Source organism: Dipodomys merriami, unplaced genomic scaffold, assembly GCF_024711535.1.
Source record: "Dipodomys merriami isolate MVZ:Mamm:240054 unplaced genomic scaffold, mDipMer1.0.p SCAF_28, whole genome shotgun sequence".
NCBI lineage: Eukaryota > Metazoa > Chordata > Mammalia > Rodentia > Heteromyidae > Dipodomys > Dipodomys merriami.
The window spans coordinates 4548469-4575569 of record NW_027204270.1 but is presented as its reverse complement, the minus strand read 5'-3'; the positions used below and the strand labels follow the sequence as shown (position 1 = coordinate 4575569).

The 27101-nt window shown below is 57.2% G+C and overlaps 1 protein-coding gene across 13 annotated transcripts in view; it reads right to left on the bottom strand.

Annotated features, from left to right (window-relative positions):
* Camta1 (calmodulin binding transcription activator 1) overlaps window positions 1–27101 on the bottom strand; it is a 710332-nt gene that overhangs the window by 195322 nt on the left and 487909 nt on the right. For 11 of the 13 annotated variants that reach the window (XM_070037258.1, XM_070037260.1, XM_070037252.1 and 8 more), the window contains one exon: window positions 24106–24177. The exons of the other annotated variants lie outside the window; for them this stretch is intronic. In XM_070037258.1, coding sequence (XP_069893359.1) covers window positions 24106–24177 — 72 coding nt within the window. The remainder of the gene's footprint in view (window positions 1–24105; window positions 24178–27101) is intronic. 13 annotated transcript variants of the gene reach the window in all.

Sequence of the window (27101 nt, the reverse complement as noted above, 5' to 3'; positions counted from 1 at the left end):
TCGCAGCCCTCCGCCCCTTGTCTCTCCCCCACGGCGCGGGCCTTGTCACAGCCGGGTCACATGAGCCTCACTGTGGGTTGTTGGGGGTGAACGGCACCGCCCCACGTTCTCAGGGCCCCAGGGGTCAGGATGGTGCTGGGGTGAAGGTGAGCCTGGGGGGCCCCTCTCTGGGCTTCACTTACTACACAGCCCAGCCCAGCCCAGGCTGTGCGCCCTGCAGGCCAAGTGCTTACACCTGCCACACCTGGGTGGGAAGGCCACCTTGCCCGTGTGTGTGTGTGTGTGTGTGTGTGTGTGTGTGTGTGTGTGTGTGTGTGTGTGTGTGTATGTATGTGTGTGTGTGTGTGTGTGTGTGTGTGTGTGTGTGTGTGTGTGTGTGTGTGTGTGTGTGTGTGCTGATTTGAACTCTGGGCCTCCCTGCTGACCCTGAGCTTTTGTGCTCCAGGCTAGCGCTCTACCATTTGAGACACACCTCCACTTCCTACATTTTGGTGACCCACTGGAGATAAGAGACTCATGGGCTTTCCTGCCCAGGTTGGCTTTGAACCACAATCCTCAGATCTTAGCCTCCTGAGTAGTTGAGATTACAGGCGTGAGCCATGGTCTTACTTTAGTACATATTTTATAGGCACATAAATGGCCAACGAATGCCCGCCAGAGCTTCGGTCAGTGTCCACTTCTGAGCTGGCCTCGGGGTAAGTGTGGGAAGGATGGCTACCCGGCCCTCTCCTCGCCATGAAGGTGGCGTCTGTGCATGAACTGGGCCGCAGGGAGATCTGGGCCACCTCAGTGGAACCCCTGGGCTGGCTGTGTCTTAGGGACATGTGGCTGGGGACCGGGGGATGCTCCTGTGCTCTGGGCATCTGTGAGCAGACCCTGTGGCTTCCTCCGTCCCCTCTCCACCTTCGGTGACTGCAATCGAAGGCTGTGCGGCCTGGCCCTCCAGGCTGTGGATGTCTGTTTTGGTCCCCAGCTCTGCCTTTCGGTTGGGGTGGAGGCCTAGGATCACTTCCCGGCATGCTGGCTCTGCACCACCAGGCAGAGGGCTTGGGTGGACAGGGGCTGGCCCAACTCCTAATGGATTACCCACGGGATCTTTTAGGTCATGGGGCTCAGCCCTCCCCAACCAGCCTTCCACGGGCCCCCGGCTCCCCCTCTGACCCAGGCTTGGCTAAGGGGTGAGAGCAGACAGCCGGGGGCTCACGGGGCCGCCTTCATTTCAGGCATGCCTGTCCATGCCCAGCCTGAACTCAGGGTGAGACAGGGGCCTAGGACAGGGGACATGTGCGCTGTTCCAGCCCCTGAAGGACGCACACAGAGCAAGGAGACCACCAGAGCGGTCCCACCGACAATGCATCCACTTCCCACCAACCACCGTGAATTAATTTCTGCTCCTTAACTGGCGTTGTGTCCTGGCAGGCATCTGTGTTTCCAGTGTCCTCACCGTGTCATGGGGTAATGGGGGGGGTCCCTGAATCCTCAGAGCTCTAGGGAGAGGGTCAGAGCCTCCCTGTCCTAGCCTGGAGGGGGCCCTGCCCTTTCCTGGAGAGCAGGGGGCTGGGGTGACATTGCAGGGCCATTTGCAGAAAATCACCAAGTTCCTGCTCAAGCCGGGGACCAAACAAACGCTTGGAATTCGTAAGGAGACTGCTGAACTGCCGGAGCCCATCAAATTTTTATTGCATGCATTTCCTCTGGAGAGGTTGTGCACTAAATCCTGCAGGCCTGCGTTAGAGGGATAAAAACCCTGCACACAGACTCCGACTGCAAATGTTCCTGCCTGAGAAAGGACACACTTTCTCAAAAGCCACGTCTCTGCACAGAGGCTGGCTGTGCATGTGCCCTTGGCCGAGGACTCGGGGAGCTGGGATTGGGGGCCCGGAGGCTGATGTATGGGGGACAGGCCACACTGTGAGATCTAAGCAGGCCCTGCACAATGCTTCTGCCGACCTGGGACCTGTCCCAGCCATTGGCAGTCTCCTCACTGCCGTCTGCCTCAAACCAGAAAGCCACCAGCCTCTCTGTGGGCCCCCCCCCCCGCCCCGGGGCATGGACCACGGCTGGGGCCAAGGAAGCCCTTGGCTCCCTCCCATCCCCCTGGCAGGCTCCACAGCCAGGGATCACTGCCAAACCAGGGGGTCAGATGTTCACAGCTGGAGACCTAGGGACTCTAGCTCACAGTCACCCATCAACAGCCACAAGCAGCCAAGGATTTGGGTTCCAGCAGCTATATGCCCATCCATCCATCCATCCATCCATTTGTCCATCTGTCCATCCATTCATCCATCCATCTATCCATATCTTCATCCATCCATCTACTCACTGTTAACCCTCCCTCCTTCTAATTCTCCCTCCCTCCCTTCCTCCCTTCCTTCTTTCCCTCTGTCCCTCCATCCATCATCACATCCCTAAGTTTGTGTTCAGATGCAAGAACAGGCTTCTCTCCAAAGGGAGAAGCCCATAGCAGAAGGGTCCCAGGTGAGACAGAGGCTGCAGTATGGATTGGAATCTCGCACAAGCGACGCATCGATTCTATAAAGGATATCTCACATTTTGTTGGGGACATACTTCTATTATGTTTTCAGAGATGCACTGTTTATCTGGAATTCAAGTGTAACAGGGTATCCAGACTTCTGCTTTGCTAGACCTGGCAACTCTGCAGGCCAGCCTCCCGTTTCCTTACCCCCGACCCACCACCTACAGCCCACAGACGCAGAGCAGGACAGAGGTGTCTCCAGCGAGTCCCACAGGAGGCTCAAGAAGACAGAAATCTGCAACAGTGACACCGCGGGCTGGCAGCTGGGGTGTGCTCAGCTGATCCTCGGTCCTCTGTGGTTTCACAAGCAGACCCCGCACTCCTGCTTCGAACCACTCTCACCATTAGTTTTTTTTTTTCTCAGCCACATGTTGCTGCTGCCTGGAGGGTCAGAGCCTCCTTGAAATTCCTCCCCTAAGGGTCTCAGGAGAAGGTTCTAGAATCTGCTTACTCATCTCCCTCGCGTGGCTCACGTTGCTGGCCGCAATGAAATAGGCCTTTTCACAGGAGGGCAGTGGCAAGCCTGCTCACTGGGTACCCGGTCTGCAGCCCAAGGAGGCCACAGCCGTGGTGCTGGGTCTGCTCAGCACCACCAAGACTCAGAGCTCCAAGATGGCAAAGAACACAGGCATCTGCTCTTCCCTCCGAAGCCGGTTGTAGAGAAAGGAGACAAACACTGGCCTCCATCTTTGCTGCAGCCTGCAGCTCTGATGCTGAGCTGTCGTATTCGCGGCCAGGCCAGCATGAGTGTGAATGTGGTTGGGAGGTCTCTGGGACCACCGCTGCTGACCAAGGGCAGTTCCTGGCATCAGGCTGCCCAGGGAGGCAGACCCTCCACCTCAGGACCAGAGCCCACGGAGCCTCAGCTTTGCTTGAGAAGGTGGCAGGTGGGGGCTGGGAAGGTGGCTCAGTGATAGAGTGCTTGACTGGCACACATGAAGCCCTGGGTTCAACTCCTCAGTACCACATACACAGAAAAAGCCAGACATAGTACTGTGGCTCAAGTGGTAGAGTGTGAGCCTTGAGCTGAAGAGCTCAGAGATAGTGCCCAGGCCCTGAGTTCAAGCCCCAGGAGTGGGAAAAAAAATCAGAGCAATAATAGAAGGTGGCAGGTGACACAGAAGCTGGGCACTGCTAAGCCCTGCAAGCATCCAAGGCTAAGCTACCACCAGATCTTCACGCCCACACCTTCTCACACACACCAGGCTTGCACGCCTACACTTTCACAGTCAGCGCACACTGACGCATTCCCACGCTCACTCGCACATACACAGCACACACCCAGAACCGCACATGCACACGCGGACACATGAACATACCAGAGGCAACACACATGCACACACTCATGGACACACGAATGTACTCATGAATCCCCAGGGTCCTGAGCAATCCTGACAAGCAGGGAGCTCGGTGCCCTTTCCTGCTCCCACTCCAGGATGAATGGATTCATTCCACACAAAGGCGAGGTCGGGCTCTACTGGGACCCACAGCCCAGGCCACGCCTCCCAGGGGCCCACAGCCCAGGCCACACCTCCCAGGGACCCACAGCCCAGGCCATGCCTCCCAGGGGCCCACAGCCCAGGCCACGCCTCCCAGGGACCCACAGCCCAGGCCACGCCTCCCAGGGACCCACAGCCCAGGCCACGCCTCCCAGGGGCCCACAGCCCAGGCCACGCCTCCCAGGGACCCACAGCCCAGGCCACGCCTCCCAGGGGCACAGTCCTTTCAGTTCAGCCCTGCGGCCTCCCCTCTCTCCCGGGGATGGACTCCGTCAGCATGCTCTCTGAGCTCCGACCCCCAGGGTGTGTCCTTAACCAGGCAAGTCTCTAAGACAGAGCACCGAGGGAAAGCAGGAGCCAGAAAGTTCCTGAAAGTGTCGGGGCATCAGCAGAAGGCTCACCAAGAACAAGCTAGACTCGTGAAGGGTTCCTAGGAGTGAAAACCCGGTGTAACACAAGCATGGCCAGAAGGCCGGGCCTGGCCACCGCCTCCTCCCCAGGCCCACCATGCCCAGGGGCGTGGAGCCAGACCCACCCCAGCAGGGACATCATCCCCCCTTTCCCTACTAGACAGCTTGGTTCAGAGGTGGGAAGGCTGGGCTGGGCTTCTGCGGTGGCTGGTTCTAGCTTAGATCTGCCCGGGGACTCAGCAGTGCCTGCCCAGCCGCAGGGCGGGTAGGTAGGGATGAGGCGCGGGGGGGGGAGGGGGGAGTGGGGGTGGGAATGGGGACTCTGAGTCTCGGGGTGGGGGTGAGGGCTCAGAGTCTCAGGGTGGGGCACTGGCCTGGAAGAGGCCTTTGCCAGCATCCTTGGAGGCTATAGCCTTCAACTGTGCAGACTCTAACCGTGCAGAGAAACTACAGGATAGAGACCTAGATGGGCTTGGTCATTTGGCTTGGTCCCAGGTCCTGGGTTGGAGAGGGGGGTGAGGTGGGGAGAGGCTGGCGTGGCTTTGGTGTCTGTCTCCACATGATGGAGGAAGGGAGCTGTTTCTGTGAGTTCTCTGGGCAGAGGCTCCACAGTGGAGGCTGGAGTGGGGCTGGGCAGGCGGCCGGCCCTGGCTCTCCAGGGATGAGCCACCGGCCTCCCTTCTGAAGGGACAACAGGACTGTACCAGGGGGGTCATCTTCCTGCCCTGCTTTTACTTCCTGAACTACCGACAGGGGACAAGCGAGGCCCGACTTCCACACTGGTGGCTTGCTCCCTCGGGGGGCTCCCGAGGCCGGGGTTCATGCGTGTGGTGGCTTGCTCCCCCGGGGGGCTCCTGAGGCCGGGGTCCGTGCGTGTGGTGGCTTGCTCCCCTGGGAGGCTCCCGAGGTAAGGGTCCGTGCATGTGGACATCGGCAGCAGCGCAGACCCCCCTTCACCTTCTCCCATCTACTGCACTAACGCCCTTAACCTGTCGCAGCACCCCATCTCTAGGCTGCTCCTGCACCCAGAAAGTCATATGCAGGCCCTACACATGCCCACCTTCCAGAGAGCCTGATGCAGGCTTGCAAACCTTCTCTCTCCCTCCTGATCAGCCTCCAGCCTCCTCTAGGAGGTTGGTTTTTTTTGGGGGGTCAGTCCTAGGGCTTGAACTCTGGGCCTGGGTGCTGTCCCTTAGCTCTTCAGCTCAAGGTGACTGCTCTACCACTTGAGCCACAGCACCACTTCTGGTTTTCTGGTGGATCATCAGAGATAAGAGTCTCACAGACTTTCCTGCCAGGGCTGGCTTTGAGCCGAGATCCTCAGATCTCAGCCTCCTGAGTAGCTAGGATGACAGGCTGAGCCACCGGTGCTGTCTTCTATGAGGTTTTCAAGCACAACACACTACCACTTTACTCATCTGACCCTAGACAGAGAGGGCCCAGGGGGAGGATGGCCTGGGGGGGGGGGTTGGAACCCCAGGAGCTCAGAGGGCTGGCCCTGGGCCAGGTGAGAGAGGAATGGGGAAGAAACGAGCAGTGATCCACCTGCCATGGACTTACAGCCCCCGGCACTCTGAACAAGACCAAAATAGAAAAGTGAAAAAAGCACCCTACCATAAATCCCAGGATTTTCAGTCTTCCCTGGACGGGTTTCTCCCTGAGAAGCCCTGGGAGTAATTCTGTTTGAACAAGATCTAGGAGCTCCAAGCAAAAGGGTGCAGCCTCCCGGGCCAACAAAACCCTCGTTAGAGACTTCCCTGACAGGCATGGGACTGGAGGAAGGCCTCGCCCCACACGCACCTGGTTGGGTCAGTAGAAATGACGGAGCAGGTCTGTCCCGGCCTGCCAGACCTTCCTCCATCCCAATCCCCATCCTCAACCCCATCTTCCCTGAAAAGAACTAGGAAGGCCACTGGCGACACCAAATAAACCCCCTTACAGCGACAGAAGACTAGGGAGGTACAATGAGAAAACACTTCCCGGACCACACACTGGGTCTTGTGTCTCTCCCAAGGCCCAAGGACACAGGCCTGCAGCAAGGTGGAAATAATTATTAGGACTCCCCATTAGTTATAAGCTCCCCATAGTTACAAGTATATCTCTCCCTCTTCTGCAGGGACCACACTGGGGTCTGGTAAGTCTGCCAGGCACTGGAGGCTCATGCCTGTCATCCTAGCTACTCAGGAGGCTGAGAGCTGAAGATGGTGGTTCAAAGCCAGCCCGGGCAAGAAAGTCCGTAAGACTCTCATTTCCAAGTTAACCAGCAAAAGTCCGGAAGTGGAGCTGTGGCTCAGGTGGTAGAGTGCTAGCCTTGCGTAAAAGAGCTAAGGAACAGCACCCAGGCCCTGAGTTCAAGCTCTGGGACTGGCACCACAAAACAAACAAACAAAAGAACCTGCTGTTTGAGAGGAACTTGTAAAAGGTGGAGAAGGATCTTTCAAGGTCATAGTTTGGTGCTCAGTGGAGGTCAGGCCCCTTCCTCCCTGCCAGGAAGCTGATGTGTGACCGTCTCTACTCACCCCTGAACTGGTCCCTGACTGGGTGCCCCCTCCCACCTCAGAGCATATGTGAGAGGTCAGCTGACAGCTGACACCTCGGGCAGGTGTTCCCTTTCTGCTGAATTAGTGTGACCGAAGTCTAAACCATGGGGCCTGGCCCGACTCTGTCTCCAGGCTCTCCCTCCCTCCCCAGAGACTCATGAGTCCCTCTCAGTGGCTCAGGAGACGGTGTCCCATCACATTTCCAGGTGCTATACATTCTGATGAGGCTCCTCAGATCTCCTGCCCAGAACAGGATAAATATTTCTGATCTATAGCAAATGTGTTTTCCTTTAGCTAACATCTTGGCAAGCAAGTACAGTAATCTCTCAGGAAAATCTTGGGCCTGAATAGCAAGCAGATTGCTTTCTTTCTTTCTTCCTTTTTTTTTTCCCTGAGCAAAAAGAAATTCTGAGTTGCTTTTTTAATGCTGTCTTTTTTTTTTTTTTTGAAACAGCAGATCTGGAGAAAAATCACAGTCCATTAAATTTGCATCCTGTGAAGAGCAAAACCCACCTCCCCATCGAAGCCTTCAGAAGTGTGTTTAAAATGTATCCAGGGAGCAGGAGCCCCTAGATCCCTCTGCTCAGCCTATAATGGTGTGTGTGTGTGTGTGTGTGTGTGTGTGTGTGTGTGTGTGAGAGAGAGAGAGAGAGAGAGAGAGAGAGAGAGAGAGAGAGAGAGAGAGAGAGAGAGAGAGAGAGAGAGAGAGAGAGAGAGAGAGAGAGAGAGAGAGCTGCTGGCATCCCCAGTGAGAAAGGACAAGTATAGGCCAGGCCTGAGTCCCCACCATCTCCAGCAGCACTCCATTCCTGCTAGGTGTCATGTGACCCCAACACCAAGTAAAAAGCACCAGAAAGCCTCCCCCGAGGCTCCATCTCATGGTTCCTCACTTTTCTGAGCCTCCTGTGGTCAGACTTGGGCAGGAAGTGACTCAAGGGGAGGGAAACCTCAAGACAGTGCCCTGGGTCTGCTGAGAGGCAGAGGTCTGGAGTGCCAGGCTCCAGCACAGGGAGACTCTGCATGTGAGTGACTGATGGAAGGTGAGCTCCGACAAGGCTCCGGGGTGTGTGGGGGAGCTGCTGTAGGCCAGGAGCGGTGCTCAGCACTTCCACGCAGTGCCCGTCTACATGCATGCATGCGTGTGTGTGTGTGTGTGTGTGTGCGTGCGTGTGTGTGTGTTCAAGTCCTAATACAGGAGGACATATCTCCAACTCTCTTTTACTGCTGCAGAAAGTTCTACCCATCCCCTAGTGCTGCTGAGGGAATTCTGGGAGCCGACGGCAGGAGGTGGACACTGCTCGCCGTTAGTTGGTTAAAGCACCTCTGGGCAGAGCGTATGGGGGCTGCAAAGGCGGGAGCCAGCTCCCCCCAGCCTTGATCCATGTCACCTCATAACCCCTGAGTGGCCCCACCAGGGTGGGTCAGGCCTGCAGACCTTCCAGTGGCTTCCATCTCTCCCTGGAGTGGGGTGGGGTTGCTCTGCCGCTTCTGTCAGCCTGAGGGTGAGTCTGTGCCTTCATGGCAGGGGACAGGCCTCCCCAAGAGGATTTGCCTAGAACCTTCCTAGCTTTCTTTATGTGCTCTGCAGGGAGGAGACCCCTTAAGCAAACCCATCCCATCCTCTTTCGGCCTCTCTTCTCCACCCCTGAACCCCTGTCGGGTCATGCTGGGTAGAATACCCCCCCCCCCCCGCAACAGTGGCAACGTGGGCACCAGAGCTGTCAGATTGGAGCCAGGCACAAATGCAAGCACAGCACTGGGCTTTGTTTGGTGAGAGCCACCACCAAACGGGCTCTGTGGGACGGGCCCATTAAGAGCGCATTTGCCATCACCGAGCGCGTAAACAAACGGGGACCGGCCGCCCATCACCACCCGGCTTTCCGACAGGAAATGGTATGAGTGACTTCGTTTTTAAACATTATTATCCTCTTGAAAGCAAAAGATAAAGGACGCCTCCAAGCAGCCAAATTGCTTTGGCTCAAAAATCATTTTAAATACCATTTCCTTTAACAAGCCTACTGCCTGGGCAGCGGTTCAACCCTATTCATTTTAACCTTAGTCACTAGGAGAAAAAAAATCGCCGAACTGCTTGTAATTATTCAGCTCTCCCCTTCCTCCCTCTCCCTGATATGTTAACTAATGACCACAGCAATGTTCTCCGAGTCCCGTTGGACACGGCCGAGCATTGGGGGGTACCCACGGCACACGTGGAAACCATCTCCCTCTGTGTCTGAACTCGGGGCTCGGAGATTCCCAGAAAGCGTGGGGACTGTGGGAGAGCTCATCTGGCTCTTAAGGTGCCCAGCAGGGTGGTGGTTCTGAATGGGACGGAGGACCAGAGAACCAATCTGGGGCCTAGAGCAAAGGTGGAGTGAGCAGAGCAATCTTGCAGCCCAGCCCAGACCCCCACATGGGGCAACAGCTGGAGAATCACAGATTGGGGGGAGGTGGGGGTATGGAGGGTGCATGCTACAGCTTCCTTTGTGTTCTGGAATGAAGAAAGGGATTGCCATTAGGTTATTTGCCAACAAAAAAGCCTAAGCAAAAGCCAGCCCAGGGAGGAGAAGTGACGTCCACGGAACTAGGGCCGAGCAGTGCTGGAATGGGGCTGGGTGCAGGGCTTTGTCTTGTCTGGGTCAGGGGCTCCAGCCGAGAGGGCATGCGGGCGCCTTGGCTGGCCAAACCGCAGGTCCTAGGCTGCCCTTGCCGTGGAGACTCAGCTCTCCCCGAGGAGGCTGTCAGAGGGAGGGGAAGCTTCAGTGTCCAGAGACCCTGTCTAAGTTAACCTGCCCCTCCCAGCCCACGCCCCAGGGGAAACAGGCTGTGCCGCCTCTGCGCCAGGGCCCCAGCGTGCCAGCCGCTCTCTGGGTGGAGGGTAGGCTCTGCATGTCCCTGGCAATTCCAGCTTGGCCTCCGTTGAGGGCTAAGTGCTGTTTACTTGGGCAGAAACACAAGAAGCCGGGGCCATACACAGCAGGGGACACCTGGCCTCTGACAGGCCACGGGGCTGCTTCCAAGGACAATGCTGTGCTCTCAGCCAGGGCGCGCGGGTTGCTCCTCAGAGGAAGGTTGCCTGAGCAGGGAGGGTACCACCTACAGGAGGCCTGGAGTCTCCCCTGGGGACCCCGATATCCCAGCATGGACCCAAGTCCCCCCCCCGTATTCACTGTCACCCCACTGCCCAGGGGCAGCAGCTGGTGATGTCCAGAGCTTTGTCCCTGACACCTGACCCTCAGACCCCACGGTGCTGCCTACAGAGCAAGGCCCCCAGAGACACACACCAGAAACAAGAGCCCGGGGCCCAGAAGGAGGCCGGTGGCTTTCCCCACTCCACGGGACTGGTGCATACGCTCACGATGCATGGGCTCTTTTGGAAGAATTGCCAGTCATCAGCCATCGGCGCCCAACAGCTCTTTCCTTTCCTCACAAAGACCCCCCCTGAAGGATCTCTTGGCTGTGGATTTATCTGATCCCTTCTGGAACATTCTATGCAGTACACCATCAGCATCCTTGAATCGGGGTGCACAGACAAATAGGAGAGTATGGGACAGCAGCCATTTCCCACTCCCAGGATGTGAGCCTCAGCTTACAACCACCCTGGTTTTCCCGTGTGCACCGGGGCCACAGGGCTGGGGCTGTAGCTGCAGGAGGCACTGACCTGACATGACCAAGGAGAAGAAAATGGGGCGGGGGTGGCCACAAGGGAGAGGAGAAGAAAGGCAGAAGAAACACCCTGAGACCACGGGCCTTTACGTTGCCAGATCTGAGAAGGCTCTGACTAGTTCGGATCCAAATCTTTTTTTTTTTTTTTCCCCAGGTGAGGAAACTGAGGCCTAAAGAAAGGGAGGGACCTCCACAAGCTCATATGGGGGGGGGAGGGGAGAATCAAACAAGACACTTCCTGTGTGCCGGAAAACATCTCAGAAACATCGACAGAACAGCCAAAGGTCCTAGAGACTCAGAAACCCACCCAGGGTCAAGGACTGGAGCCAAGGGGAAATGTGTGACGGAACAGTCAGGTGACGCCAAGGGCAGCTCCTAAACCGGACCGCGGCCCCTCGGCAGGCCGCCTGCTCTGGGCCCGTGGCCCAGGATGCATGTGCTGGAGGAAGCTGCATGAATTGGCACTCTCATTGAATAAGTGAACAAATGAATGAATGAATGAATGAATGAATGAATGAATGAGAACAGAGGAGCGGCAGCCCAGAGCCTCTGGGGGAGCGTGTTCTGAGCCTTCCATTGCTTGCCTGGTGATTTTATTCCTTACGTTGGGATCTTTGCATACAGTGTTTCCAAGCCCCCTTGAGAGTCCTGAGAAACAGCAATTACAGCGGGGTGTCTCCAGGCTGATGCTTTCCTGGGGTCCCTTTGTCCTTTGGACAGGCTCTAACCAGATTGGCAGTGGCCACGACACACAGTTCTGGAAGAGCGGAACAGGGGTGTCACAGGGCCCCGGGGAGGCCCCGTGCCTTGGGCCAGTGTGCCTCTTTGGGAACGTTATGTCTGAACGCCAGTGGTTTGGCTTTGGGGCTGTGCGGAAGGCCAGGGAGAGCGGAGGCTCTCCGGGCGGGATCGACCTCGCTGCAAGCATGGGCCTCTTCCGGTTTGGGGACGCTCCAGGAATGTTTTCTGATGTCTCTAAAGGGACCTACAGAGCAGGGCCTGAGCCGCTTGTGGCAGGGTCAATAAAGCAGACAACCGTGCAAGAATCAAGGAATCTGGCGCCCAGGGTGGAGGCCTAGTCCAGGCCCTGCCCAGGGCCTAGTTTAAGCCGCTATCTTCCTGTCCTGTCTTCTCCCAGAGAGGAGGCCCTGAAGGCCTTCACACGACCCTCTGGCAGCCACCAGGATCAGCTAAGGCAGGTGGTCTGATGGATGCCACACCAGCTCGGGAGGCCTTCCAACCCTGGGCAGAAGGCAGCCATGTCAGGCCCTGTGTGAGAGGAAGCCGCAACCAGCTTCCTGCTCCCACCCAGCTGATCGAACCCTGTCTTCTGGCACAAATCCTCACTCTTTTTCCATCTGCTTGGCCAGGCAAGCCTCTGGGTCCCATCCTTTAGAAATGCCCATCGTTGCAAGCCCTTTGCCAAGTGTACAGCTCCCCTAACCCAGCCTGCCTACAGCCTGCCCGCAGCCGGCCCCAGGCCTGCCCGCATTCACACCCATCCTCCTTAGAGAAGCAGGCAGCTGACCAAGCCGGGGAGCGGCAGGGACTCAGCAGAGGGAGGGGGCCGCCTGAATCCAGAAGGAGTGGGGCATCCCTGCCCTCCAACCTCAGACCCCCGAGCTCTCTGTGAGCACAGGACTCTCCAGAAAGACAAAGCCCATGTGCGGTGCGATAACGTACAGAATTCTCGGAAGAGGCTCTGGGCCATTTTGTCTTGGAAGGGGGAGGCTCTGGGCCTCCTGTCCCCAGAGCGCCTCCTTGCAGAAGGGTCTGAGCTCACGGGCACTGCGTGTGGCGTGACAGGCATGCCCACACGTGCATGTTATATGTGCGCATGTGTGCGTAACATGTGTGTATTATACAAGGAGATGTGTATTATGGGTTTGCCAAGGGTGTCTGTGTTTGCATGCACACATGCACCAAAGGCATGCATATATGTACAGCACATGCAGACACACATGTACATGATGTGTATATTCAGTGTGTATATGTGCATGTGCATGTGTCTGTGTGTACATATATATGTGTAGTGAACCCATGCATCCATCTATATGCTGTATGCATGCATGTATCTATGCGCTATCCCATGTATGTACACAAATGGCATGGTGCACACGGGCATAAACATGTATTATGCCTGCTCACGTGTATATGTGTACAATATAGGCACACATGTGTTATGTGTACACATATGCATGCATGTGATCATGTGTACAGCACAAGTTTACAACATCACAGTATAGACAGGTTCACACATGTGCTAGCTATGCACACACATACGTGGTACATACATGTAGGGTATGTGTGTTATGCACATGTATGCTCACTGTGTGCCCATGTATCCATATATGTACTTGCATGGTGTGTGTATGCCTATGCCGTGGCTATTCTGAGCTTGCATTTAGTGAGCACTTACTAGGTTTGCATCAGACACCATGCTAAGTACTCTGCATGTGTCACGGTGTTCCCTCCATACTCTGATCATCGCTACTGTGTGTGACATGAAGCTGGACCTCAGAAAGCTCTGCAACTTTCCTAAGGAAGGAAGGGACTTAAGAAGGTAGGCTGGGGGCCCCCACAGGGGGTCCTGGGGGACAGGCCTTGGCCTCAGCGCCTGCCCTCGTGAGGGACAGCATCGCCCGCCCTTCACCTGCCCTGGGAGGAGAGGCCAGGCTCACCTGGACAGCAGCTCCGAGAGCCAGGTGAAGCCTTGGCCGTGTCACCATGGACTCTGCAAAGGGGGCCTTGGGGTCATCCCCAGCATGGGGGAGAAGGATCTAGAGGGACGGGGGACTATTGCTCTGTGGCTGGGACAAGTCCCCAGGCCTCAGGAAGCTGTTGCAGGAGCAAGGGATCAAACCACCTTAGACGTCAGGCGTCTGCCTGGGACAGACCGTTTACACTGGCGGAGACTCAAGCCAGAGGCCCTGCCTTCCATTTTCCAACCCCAAAGTCTTATCAGTCACAAACAAGGAGCGGAGAGGCCCAAGCAATCCTGGAAGGCCTGGCGTGGACTCCTGTCTGTGGTTGGTGGTGGGCGGGTGCTGGGCTTCCGCTGGCTTGGGACAGCTGCTGCCCGCTGAAGATGAGTTCTGCCAGCCAATGCAGACCACCTCGGTAGCTGCGAGCTGGCAGCACTGAAACGGGCAACCCCCCAAATTAGGCATTTGTGGTGGCTTTCTCCGGGAGAACCACCAATCAGGCTGCTGCTTGGGGGCACGAAAACCTGGCTGTCTCTCCATCCGCTCTGGCCACCCAGGGACAGGCACTCACCTGCTCCTGAAAGAGGTGGTCGCCCTCCAGAGCGGCACGGCCATCCCCACATCATCCCTGCAGCAGAACAGTCTTCTACCTAATTAAGCCCGACTTGGTGTGCTGTGGCGAGCGTGCGCTCTCTGATCGGACACGGAGGGCTGGCGGCAGAGCTGCACGCCAGCGCCGTCTGAAGCCAGCCGGGAACGGCAAAGACGCCTTCCCAGCCTCCATGCAAAGGGGCCGCCCAGAAAGAGGCCTGGCCCCCCGGCCCCAGGAAGCAAGCGTTCAAGCCCAGCTCCTGCTGGCTCACTGGGTACCCCAGTGAGTGATGGCTCAGGGCTGGACAGCTGGCGCCTGAGGTCCTGCTGGTACTGTCAACAGCGCAGAAACTTCTGGAACCATGAAGGGCCACCTGCCTGGCTTGGTGCCGGGGAAGGCGTAGTTGAAGGGAATGGCTGTGATTTTGTTCTGTCACGAAGTCACCCCATTCCATGCATGGGGGGGGGTGGGGAATTGCTGCCTAGCTTGAGGCCCAGCCTGGCACGAGGGGAGGGGCTGGGGCTCGCCTTGCCTAGCTGGGAGGGTGGGTGGGGCTTCCCTGGTACCCAGGAGCCGTAGGCCGCATGGAGATGGCCGTCCACACACAGTGGAGACAGTTGGGGGGGGGGGTCAGGAGGCTGGCAGTCCAAGGGGATTGCTGGCAGAATTTCAGAATCCTGGCTTTTTCAGAAAGAGCCGGGCTGCTCTGGGGACAGCCCTAAGATTAGCTGAGCAGGTGCGTGGTGAGCCAGCACCCAGGCGCGGCCCACAGCTTCAGCTGTGAATTCTGGCCGCAGAGTCTGGCAGGGCCGACTGTGGCATTCTGGTGGTAGGTGAAGAGGGCCAGGCCGGGGGCCTGGGCCCAGCGGGGCCCGGCTGGGGCCAGCAGCCTGAGTCATGGCAACAGAACCATCCGGACAGCAGCAGCCTTGGTTGTGACCCAAGCCGTTGCCTGTGTCTGATCCCGGGCAAAGCGCTCTGAAAGTCTCCGTGAATCCTTCCCACCTCAAGTCCCATTTTGTGGGTGAAGAAACAGAGCCCCGGTTTGGGGGGCACTTGCCCAAGTGTCCCAGCTCCACGTGAGCTCCGCTGCTGGCCTGGATGATGGCCAAGAACTCAGCCTTTGTAGCCACATCAAACATCAACACACTGGCTGTTCACACGGAAGTGGGAAACTCGATGTGACAGCGGTGGGGGTGGGGGGGTAGGGGGTGGTTGGTGGAGGGGTGGCTCGGATCAAGATGTGGGTGTGTGACACGGCCGTCCCCTTGTACAACCATTTATAGATGAAAAAATAACTTGTTTTTTAAACAAAGAAAATAATTTGTGAGGAAAAAGAAAGCCTTCTGGGCCTCCCTGAAGCAGAGGCCCTGCCAGCTTGGGGGAGGCCTGGAGACCCCTCCCCCCAGGGTGGAACCCAGGCTGGAGCTCGGGGCTGTGTGGGCCTCGGCACTGCCCGCCCTGGGCGAGCTGCGGCTGGTCTGGGACACTGTGAGCATGGCCCGCAGGTGGCTGGGTTTCATCTCTGGCTTGTCCAGACCCAAAGTGAATGGCCATGTCTGAGGCCCACCAGCCTGCATCTAACTCAGTGAGCACTGGTGAGAGGCAAGGCTAGACTTGGCAGGACTTCCCGGGAGGGAAGGTGGGAGGAGTCACGCTCCTGTGCCCTTGTGAACACCTGTGTGTACATACCCATGCACACCAACACATACCTGCATACTGAGCGCTCCTAACGGGCACACCTGTGCACACCTACATATGCTTGTGCACACCTGCACACACCTGTGCATACCAGTGCTTGCACACAAGTGCACACACACATGTACTTGGGTACATCTGAGTACGTGTCTCCACTGAAAACCACTTGCCAGGAGCCTGGATCGCACCACAGGTGTCTCACCTGCATGCTGACAGCCACCAAGACATCAACGGAGGAAGAGGCAGGGATGATGTCACCAGGCCACGATGAGGATCGCCCTGCGGGGCTGGGGTCTCTAACGCGCCAGCACAGCCCCGGTCACCAGCTGGGGCACAGCTGGAGGCCCGAAGGAGCTGCTGATGTTCACGCACCGCGCCGGCCACCCAGCGCCTCTCTGTTGCATTTCGCTTTATCAAATTACATCTGAATTTCATTCTTGGCCTTTTGAGTTCCTTCAGAGGCAACACAGAGAGTGTTTCCTCCAGGCAAACTTCTGTCTTTGTCTTTAGAAGGCGCGGTTACCCCTTTGCTCCAAAGAAGATTAGGGTATTAATGACAGAACGCGTTGGCTGGATTACACGAGATGGATAATTAAACAAAAGACCCACATTAGAAGCCAACTAGAAGGGAAACGAAGCCGCTTTCTGGATCCTTCTCATCTCCGACGCGTGCTCTATGAAGGGGACCAGGAATTATTTGGCTTGATAGATAAAGATAGCAACCAAATCCGATGGCCCTTTGTTCTGCTTTGATATTAGAAGCAATTGCTTGCCCAGGCTGACACCCACCATGGGGCACGGGCCCCGCCACAGACCCAGACCAAAGGATTAAGCGTCTGACAAATCTGGATAATAAGACTAATTAATAATTCGCATCTCCGAGGAACTGCAGCTCAGGCAGCTTCCGGCTCCCAAGCCTGGCAGCCCGGCCTGGGTGGCCAGGTCCGCTCAGGGCTGAGACACAAAGGAGGGTTTAGAGACCGGTGGAGCTCCGCAGCGGGCTGAGGAGCCCCGGAGGCCCAGGGTGCCGGGGGAGGTGGGAGATGAACTGGCAGAAGGCAGAGGCTGATCTCACGCTGCCTCTAAGTCCTGCCTAAGGCTTTGGAACAAACGATGCTGTGGAGTTTGGGAGTTGCATTTTGCCGTTGGGGGTGTAACCCCATATCTGACCTCAGTTTGTCCTTCAAATGACCTGATTTCCCCCCTCGCCCCCCCAAAAGGAAGAACATTCAAAGAAGTTAATTTACCAGGCCAGAGTACCTCTGCTAGCTGAATTGGAACCATGCTTCTCGCAACAGAGAGCCAGGAGGGAGACTGCACCCCTTTCCCCAGCCCCGCCACTCCTAGGCTCAGTACCCCCCCTGTCCACTAGGTGGAAGCAGAGGGTCCTTCTGCCCCAAAGAGGCAGCCAGATTGGCCCCCAGCAATATCCAACTAGGTTGAAGGTCAGGCCTCAGGCACCTGAGCACAGGAGACCCCCCCCCCGCCCCCGAACATCTCCCTGGGCCCCCAATACACATTCTGCTGAAAATGCCAACCAAACATCCCTCATCCCCTCATGCGTAGAGCAAGGTCAAGCAAAGGATTGGCGCGAGGGAATCTTCTGGAAAATTCCCAGTGCCGCTCCTCACGGAGGATAATAGCCATTTTGGGGGGTGCCTGCCATATTTCCTGGAGGCTTTAGGTGAGTACGGCGGTGGCCTTGGCATCGTAAATTGCAACCAAGCAAAGATGTCTGCGGAGGAAATACTACCCGTGATGTGGACCAGCCTTGGCAGGGGTCCCGCAATCTTAATGGAATGGAGTGCATTGTTCTTTTTTCTTTTCTTTTCTTTTTTTGCATAGCACCATAAATTCCTGGTGTCTGCCTTATCTCCTCATCACGTTATTCAAGGGGCATTAAATGGAGAAAGATGGGGGTGCAGCTAGTTAGGATACAGCCGGAACAAGAAGGCAGCGGGAGAATTATCTGTCAGAGACCACCATTTGTCCCCCAACTGTCTTCTTCCCCAGCTGTGGAGGGGCGGGGAGCTTTGCCAAGTGCCAGTGGCCATCCTGTGCCCTGGCCCACGGGGCTTGGGTTTAGTGACTGGGGGTACCAGCTACTTACTTAGTAGTCTCTTCTATCTGGAGCACCCCCTTTCCCCCCGAGCCCTTCCCGAGCCTACCCCTGCACGCCCCTCCCCCCTTGCAGTGAGCATGCTCTCCTGGAGCCCTGCCCTCTTACCCACAACCCCCTGCTCTTCCTGCAGGACCAGGCCTTTCTCTCTCCAGGGTGACAGGTGTTTGGTGAAGGTGGTGTCTTGGGGATGGAGGGCTGTGATGGCTGCCCCAGCTCCGTCCTAAGCGCTCCCAGCCTATCTCTACCCAGAGACAAAACGACAAAGCAGAGGCCTCACAGGGCCGCAAAGCACGGCGAAGCCGGCGGCCAAGGCTGACGCTGCTGCTAGCCGTCACTGATGACGCGACAACAATGGCGGTGGTGTGGGTGGTCACCACGGCGCTCAAAGCAGCTCGCTGGTTTCTTGTTTCCAGAGGCAGTCTTGCTGTATCGCCTACACTGGCCGGGGACTCCTGGGCTCAGGAGATCCTCTGGCCTCAGCCTCCAGAATGCGAGGACTACACGCACACACCATGGCATCTGGCTGGCTCGATGGAGCAGCTCTGAGCCTGCACCTCTGCTCTGGTCCCCTTTCCACGCTGCCTGGGAACTCATCGCGCAGCCTGGCTTCAGGTGCCACCTACTAGGCATCTAAGTCTAGGAGCAGAGAGGACTTTGATGCTAGGGCTGGCCCTCCCTGGCCTGCCCGGGGCCTTGCGCCTCTGATGCCCAGGGCTGACCCACTCCTGCCCCTGTGCTACCCCCAGGGTCTTGCTGAGACTCAATCACTCTGCGCAGTACTCACAGTCAGCTTGGGCGTGGTAGGGACACAGGGGACCAGAAGCACCAAGTTGTGGCCAAGGACTGTCAAACCTTTGTGCCAACCAAGAGATTGTTACCCTAGACCTGCGTCCCTCTCACTCCACGGGTGTATCTGAGGGGTCAGCCACTGCGGCCTGTGGGACACTGGGAAGATCCTCCTCCTCCTCCTGTGCCCTCCTGTCCTCGCTGTGGGGACCAGAAATCACTGGACTATGTCAGGCTAAAGTATTTTGTGCACCTGGGGAAGGCTTGCTGGGCACGCGGATGCTCCCTCTGGCCTCTTCCTGCCTAGAGCACAGCAGAGTAGCCTGTCCCCAGGGCCCAGGGACAGGGTCCCGGGGGGGGGGGCTCTATTCCAGACTGACTGGGGTAAGCAGCAGAGGGCACTGTGCTCCCAAAAGAGCTGGATGAGTCTTCACATCTGTCCTCTTGCTAAGAATGGCCGCAGAGGACAGAAGCCCCTCCCCCGCCGGCTTCCCTCCTGCCCCCCCTCCCCCCCTTGAGCAGTCCAGCCGGGACAACCCCCTCCCTGATACAATGGCCTCGCTCAGGGAGGGGCGGTCTCCATATATTTCGCCCTCACTGTGGGAGCTAAAGGGGGATGGGATGGGGGGGGGTGTCAGGAATGTTCTCTGGGATGTCAGGCAGTCAGCCTAGCCCGGCCGGGTGTCGATAGTGCCCAGCTAGGATTTACTGAGTAAACTCACGCCTTGTGCCAGGAGCTGCGTTAACAATGTCGTGTGCACCGTGTTAATGTACATCAACCTCCGCCGCCGCTGCAGCCCTGTGCCGCCCGGGCTACTGCTGTCCCCGTGGTCCTGATGCCGAATGAGCTCAGAGAAAACCCACAAACCCGTCTGAGGTCACAGAAGCTACCAGAGGTTCTGGGGGGGACTGCAGGCCTGCCAGTCGGGGCCTATGTGTGGCCCATGGGCCTTGTGCCCCTACAATGTGCTCTGGTTCTTGGCCTTGTGGTACCTGGTGGGAAGCAATGGTACCTGACCTGGTTTGGATCAGAAATGACCCCTGAAGGCCTTGGTTAAAGACTGGGTCCCTGAGTCCTGGTGCTGCTGAAAGGGGGTAGAGGCCATAGGAGGAAGCCAGGTCACTGGGACCCGCCCTTGGAGTGGATAAGGGAAGTCCCGCCCCTCGGTCTCTGCTTCCAGGCCTCTCTGAGGTGAGCAGGCTTGCCCTGTCTCTGTGCTCCCGCCATGAAAATGACACACACAGAGGGACAGACAGACCCAGAGGCAGACAGAGAGGCGGGATCCTTCCCCCCCCAACACACACACACCTGGGAAAAACCTCACGTGGCTGGGATACCAAGGGTCCCATGGCTCTGTCCACACCCTCCCGCGTCCCAGCATCCTGTCCGCAGTCTACATGGCCTTGTCACTCACTCCCTTGCTCAGGGGACTCTGCCGAAGCAGAGCCACAACCTTCTCAGAGGTTCTGGCATCTGTTCTGCCACGCTGAGGCTCTGTGCGGGACGCCGGGGTAAACAGAGGCAGAGAGGACAGCCACAGGCCCAAAGTGACGGAGCTGCCATCTCTGACACTGAGCTAAAACAAGTCTTTCCTCCTGACCAGACGAGTGTCTCAGGTATTCTGTGAGAGACAGGAGGCCGCCTACCACAGCACCCTGCACCTGCCGTTTCTAGCAGAGCTCACCGACAGCAGGAAGTGGGAAGTGAAGGCCCAGCTGTCCCCAGCTTTCTGGCTGGTTTTATGACCCAGGACCAAGTGTCCACCCCTCCACCCTCTCCCAAGTGCCTCATCTACATGAAGGAATGATGGTGGCACCTCATAAAGAGACAGAGAACACTGCTGTGGGTGACCTCGGAGTCCAGTCCAGGTGACTGGAACTTGTCTCTGGTGACATGGAGAACCTGGTGCTTCAGTTCTCAGCCAGGAGGTGGTGCTCAGCAGTGGCCAGAGCTGCTACTGCTCAGGTGCACTGGGCAGGATTAAAACCCAGTCCTCAGACTCCAAATCCAGCGCTCCTCTCATTACTCAAATGTCTTAGATCTTGAAATTCAAATGTCTGCCATGCTTCTGTGAATTGGAGTCTCCCTTACCCTGCACTGAGGTCTCCACTGAGCCCCAGGCCTGGCAATTTTCCCACAGGCCTCTGTGCATGCTGCTGAGCTGGGCTGGGCTGGGCAGGCGTCCTCTGGCCTCGGCACCAGCAGGCTGGAACGAGCAGCCAAGCAGCCCAGACGGCAGCCACAGCAAATACATGGGAACACCCCCTGCCTCACTCGCGCAGAAAACATTCATTAAGCATTTTAGAGGACAAGGGCAGAGAGGAAAAAACACTCATTAGAAGCAGAGATGGTTTCCAAATAAGCCTTGCAGACTATGCGGGAAGGGTGGCCTGAAATGAGAGGCTGTCAGGGGGTGCGGGAGGCTCCCCTGGGGGCGGACAGGCAGGGCAGGGAGCCTGCGTTCTGATGCCCACTCCCCCTGATTGGAGCCCGGCAGAGCTCAGGCAGAGGCCCTGGCAGAGGCCTGAGGAGCGCGGAGGCCACACGCTGCCCTGCCCTGCCCATCACTGCCGCTCACGTGACCCCAGGCCTGGCTCTGCTCTCTGGGCCACACCGACCCATCTCTAAGAAGAGTGGTAGAGTCTAGGGGCCCTGCCGGTGTGGTAGAGCCTCCAGTGAGGCTGACAATGGAACCAAGACAATGGGGGGGAGTGGCACCGGCAGTGGTGGCCTTTTTCAGGGCTCTGGAGCCGGGGAGGAGCTGTCATTGCTGAGCTCACTGCAGGCTCAGGGCCTGAGCAGCTGAGAAGTGATCCAGGCTCAGCCCTCCGAGCCCAAAGCGGCCTGTGACCTAAAGTGCTGTCCTGAGCAGGGGCCGTCCTGCCGCCTCTGAACTGTCCCTGGCACGTTTGGTCCCCACAGTCTTAGCACTGACCCAAGTGGCCTAAGCAGTCCTCAGTACCCTACATTCTAGAGGCTTCTGGCTCACATCCTTACAGGGTATTTATTAGTACTGAAGAGAGAAGGGGGAGAAAATGACACACACAGAGGGACAGACAGACCCAGAGGCAGACAGAGAGGCGGGATCCTTCCCCCCCCAACACACACACACCTGGGAAAAACCTCACGTGGCTGGGATACCAAGGGTCCCATGGCTCTGTCCACACCCTCCCGCGTCCCAGCATCCTGTCCACAGTCTACATGGCCTTGTCACTCACTCCCTTGCTCAGGGGACTCTGCCGAAGCATGGTCGGTCCAGGCCCGATCCTGGCCCCCTCCACCGTGATGTCTGTTTTTCAGTCCTCCCTGAGAGACTGTCCTGCCATCTTTGTGTTCAGCAGCCCTTTTCCCTGGTAATTGATTGATATCAGAGACAAACTTGCGCCAATTTCCATCTGGGCTAGCATCTCATAGCTTCTTTCCTGCTTAAGATCAGAGAAATTAAACCTGACCACACCGTCATTATCCTGGTGTTGTAATTAGCACCAGAACAAATTGCCCTGAGCGGCACCGGCTGCCGCCGCTGAGCGCCTGGCTCCGAGCAGGACGTGCGTTGCGCTAATTGCTTTGGCCGGAAGCTCCTTAACCTCCCGTTGCCTGGCCAGGCTGGAGGGGTGGCGCGCCCCGCACCTGTGCACGCTCCTTCTCTATCACCCGAACACAGAAGAGGAGCAGGAGCATTGCTGAAGGGCATGACGGAGACCGAGAGGAGGGATGGCTCCCTGGGACCTGGGGACAGGAAAATGAGGACGTCCCAGGCCGGCCATCAAAACCCTGGTTTGGTGATCTTTGGGGAGACTGAGGCTCTGCTAGCTGGAAGGTGAGGAGCCTGGTGCAGGTGAATCGCCCCCCGAGTGTGCCGGCAGTCAGGTCTCGGGGGAGCAGGCTGGAGGGGTGGGGAGCGCACCTCTCCTCCACACCCGCCCCAGTGTGTGGGAGCCCAGCCGAAAGCAGTTATGGCGTAATGAGCTCGGTCCTCACCCGGCAAAGCAAATGTAGTGAAATTAAAAAAGCCACGAGACCATGATGGAAGCGGGTGGGGGTGGGGCAGGCAGAGGTGGGGCGCAGGGTGGCCTGGGGGAGGGGTGGTGCCCACAGACCAGGGGGTGGGGGTGGGGTTCTGGCAGGAAGCTGGGGGTTTCCAGGCCAGAGCTGGCTTGGCCAAAGATGTGTTCTGGCCAGAAAGGAAAAAAGCCAAAGCCGGAGCCGGAATCTCCACGGCCCGCAGCCCGCATGGGAGAAACGGTGCTTCCAGAAGCTAGACTTGGAAAGTGGGGATGTGAGGCGGGGTTCACGACCCACTCCTGCACTGGCAGTGAGAAAAGCCCCTCCCCGGGGGGGCACCTGCAGGACCACCCAAAGCAGCACCCCGATCCCGTCACCCCTCCCCAAGATGAAGGTCGGCGTGATCGGAGAACCAGGCTTCCCGGCCCAGCCCCCGAGGGCTGCGGGCACGGGCCACGGCGGACACGGTGTCTGTCCGTTTACAAACCAGCACATCCTCAGACTGTCTCACTAATGAACCCATCGCGTGCACGATGCACCCTGGACGCAGAGGGAGGGAGGGAGGGAGAGCAGGCTGCCTGGGTGGACTGGTGGGGGACGCTGGGCTGGAACCTGGGCCTCCCCACGCAGATCGCCCTGGGCTGTGGCACACCTCCCAGGCCTCTGTCCTCCCGGTGCTTCATGCTGCGGGGCTGGACAGGCTGCCCACACCACCAGGGGAACACAGAGAGCAGGACCGCAGGAGAGAGGCCGCAGCAGAGATGGAGGCCTGGAGGGCGAGGTGCCAGGCTCCTGGGGATGGACGCGGGGAGGAGCAGGGGTCATGTACGCAAAGGGAGCCAGTCCATCCTTGCCACTGGGTGAAGGCCTGAGCCTTCCTTCCCAGAAGGCAAGAGCAACCCCGACAAGCAAGAGGCCGCTGGGCTCCACACAAAGTCTCTCCAGTCTCTACATAGTTCCACACAAGCACCATGGCCAGAGGCCGGCTGGGGGGCGCTGCCAGCGCACTCCACAGGCAGACATGGCCAGCTGATCACAGAGCGCCTTCCCATGGAGCCAGTGGCTCCTCCTCCCCAGCTGTCAGCCCACTCATTTAGTCCATCAACAATCCATCCATCCATCTATCCATCCATCCATCATGCCTCTGGAAGCCTGCTTCCCACACATGCTTTGTGACCAACCCACAGAGCGAACAGACGTGTGGCTTTCAGCCCAGATGCATTTCACAGTCGGAGATGGGAGGCTGAGCCTTGTTTCTTGTCCACCTCAGAAGGAAACGGAGGCACCCGGGAGCCTCCTTACACCAGCTCTCTCCCCTTCCTCGCTCCTGACAATCAGGCCAAGCCAAGTAGCTGGCCTCAGCACACATACACACACACACACACACACACACACACACACACACAGCCCAAGCCTAGAAGGACTCACCAAGGCTGCCAGCCCACAGCCACGCCACACTCCACAGTCCCGCGTCCCCTCGATGCCCTCCACAGGCCCTTCCCGGGCACTAACCCGTGACGCAAGAAGAACGCAGTCCCAGCCACCTACCTGAAGGAGCCAGTAGCACCTCCGGTGGAAGGTGGGGATGATGGAGGAATGGACATAGCAGCCGTACAAGCACTAGGGAGAGAGGAAAAACGAGAATTCAGTTGGAAAGAGGGAAGGAGAGAGGGAGACAGGCAACAGAGAAGGAGCGAGAAGGCCACACTGCCTGCAGCAGACCCGGCGGAGACCGAGGCGCGCATTGCCCGCTCCCGCGTGAAGGCTTGCTGCAGGGACAGGATCCGAGGAGCACGTGGGATATGACAGCTGGGACACACGGGAAGGGGCAGCTGGAGCGTTCCCCTTTGGGGACCTGGAGGTATCCAAGCGTACAGGCCAGCCGAGGTGTGTGGGCAGGGCTGAGTGTTTCAGAAGGGGGTAAAACACACAGGACACACAGGGCCGAACATTGCTGGCTGGGTAGGACAAGGTGCTTGGGATATGCTCAGGGAGACCCTTCTGTAGAGTTTATTTTGTTTTAGTGCCGACACTGGAGCTTGAACGCAAGGCTTCTCTTACCTGGCCTTCCCGACACTCAGGGCTGACACTCTACTACGTGAGCCACACCTCCACTTGTGGCTTCTTGCTGGTTAATGGGAGAGATGAAAGTTTCACGGATGTTTCTGCCGGGGCAGACTTCAAACCGTGAACCTCAGACCTCAGCCTCCTGAGTAGCTAGGATTCTGGGCACCAGCCACCCGTGTGGGTGTCCATTGTAGTTTTTGAATGAGGGGTTGTTTATTGAAGGATTTGTTTCAATACAAAACTGCATCTCTTGCAGATGGATTCAATTTGGGGAAAGAGCCAGGTCGGAGAATAAGGGGGATTGGGGTGGGGATTCAGATTCAAGAAGGACACACGAGGCAGGCTGGCACAGGGGACCGTCCTTGGCTCAGCACTCACCTGGGGTCTGACAGGTGAAGGTGGCCCATGGATGGGCTTCCCATGCACACAGAGCTGGGCACCAGTGAGATGGAGGGGCCCAAGGGGGACAAGGACCTTGTAGCGAATCTGCGTGGGGTAGGGTTCAGCCTCCCAAGCGGCTCACCAGGTGTGGACAGGCCCCCCTCCCCCCAGGCACCCACGGGTGGAGGTCCACACCGAAACCAAGGCCAACACCCTTTCCTTTAGAGCATTCAAATCTCACTTGGGGTGATTGCCTTCCACTTGGCTCTAAGTTAGCGCCCCGATTGTTCCAGGGCTTGGATTCAGGATGGAAGAGGAGGAAGGGTTGGCAGATCCAACCTCAGTGGGAAAGGCTTTCTGTCCCAGGCCCCTATTCCTGGCGCCCCTCCCCCCATACCCCCAACACCCCAGTAGCAGCTCCCTGTGAACAACGTCTGGCAGTTCAGTCTGGAAAGCTTTCATCAGCTAGATATTACATATATATGATATGCAATATGGTATATATTTATTTACATCCCCCAGATTACTTGAGTACAGTTTGGCTCAACTCAAGAGTCTTATTTGAGCCTTGCTTGTCTGATTAGTGGAGAAGATAGATAGATAGATAGATAGAGAGAGAGAGAGAGAGAGAGAGAGAGAGAGAGAGAGAGAGAGAGAGAGAGAGAGAGAGAGAGAGAGAGAGAGAGATCAGCTCATTTTAGACTCTGGAATTCTGCTATAAGAAAATCAGATTTCCAATATGTTAGAACTTTTTTAACAGATCACTGCCAGCTGGGATTTAAGCCCTGTACAAACCAAACAAACAAAGAGGAAATTAATTTAAACGATTCCCTTGCAATCCTTACCCACGAAATGTATTTATTATTAAGAAGGCAATATTCTTCCACGACTTTTCTGGTTTGTAAGACACTGTGTTTCATTTTGCTGGTTTGGGATTTTTTTTTTTTTAATAACTCATTCTCTCTTGCCAAAGCTGACTCCTGTGCAGATGTTGCTTAGAAGCATTTGGTCACAATGACCGAGCGGCTGCCTGTATTACTTCAATCTGCTCTTTCCCAGTGGAATCTGCTTGTTTTCCCAGGCAGTTCCTTCACTTTGACCCATGCCATAAGCCAATGAAAGCAACATGAACGGCTAAGACAAGTTTCTCCTGTCCCTTGGTAATAGAAGGCTCCCACCTGCTCCTTCTCTCTGTTTATTCCTCTCCAGACTTGAAACGAACACCACTGATTCTTGACATCTTCTTGCCACCATTCCTGGCCTATCTGTCTAGCTCAGGCCTCAGTCTCCTCCGAGACTCGGAGATCAGCGAGAATTTGCTAAACCTCTGCCCTGCCCAGGGCTGAGAATTAGCACAAAAGTAGCAGCAAGCAGGGTAGCTCCTTCCTGAACACCCCCAAAGCCCTCTCTGGCCCCCCGCTTGGCCCTAGACAGGGCTGTGCAGAACTATCCAAGAAACAAAACTAAGTGGAAAAGATGAATGGTCGTGGTCCACTTCAAGCCTCATACATTTTAATCAGGGGGCCCGGAGAGACTATTTTTAGATGTCACTCTGTAACTCTAACCACACCCCGGCGATCTGATGTCCCCCGTCTCTCAGTAGATGTTCGGCAAGGGGTGAAGAAGTGGAGAGAGGGAAGGATGAGGCAGGGCCTCATCGAGCCCGGGCTGGAGGGTGGGTGCAACTGATCACAAAAGACCATGGGGAGGAGGGGACCTGCCCCCCGCCCTGACGTAGTGGGCAAGGGAGGAATGTGGCAGCCACATTTGTGTCTTTGAACCTTGCTATGGGGCCATGATGACCAGAGCAGAGGCAGGCCAGGGCCCTGAGGACTGGTCAAGAGGCTCCAGGGCGCGTACTGGGCCAGGATGGCAGAGAGGGTAGAGAGAAATGAATGTGCTTGGCCAGCGCAAGGGGGGCCCCCTCATTTCTGTGGGTAGGTGAGTCCACAGGGGCCTTGCTCTTGACGCAGGAAGCTGGTGGGGGCGGGGGGAGGGGCTGACTCAGATGTCCAAGGCACCCACTTGGGGATGGACCGCATGCTGAGGCTGATTGCCTTTGGAGCACCTTTGCTTTTTTTCTTGTTTTGGGTGGG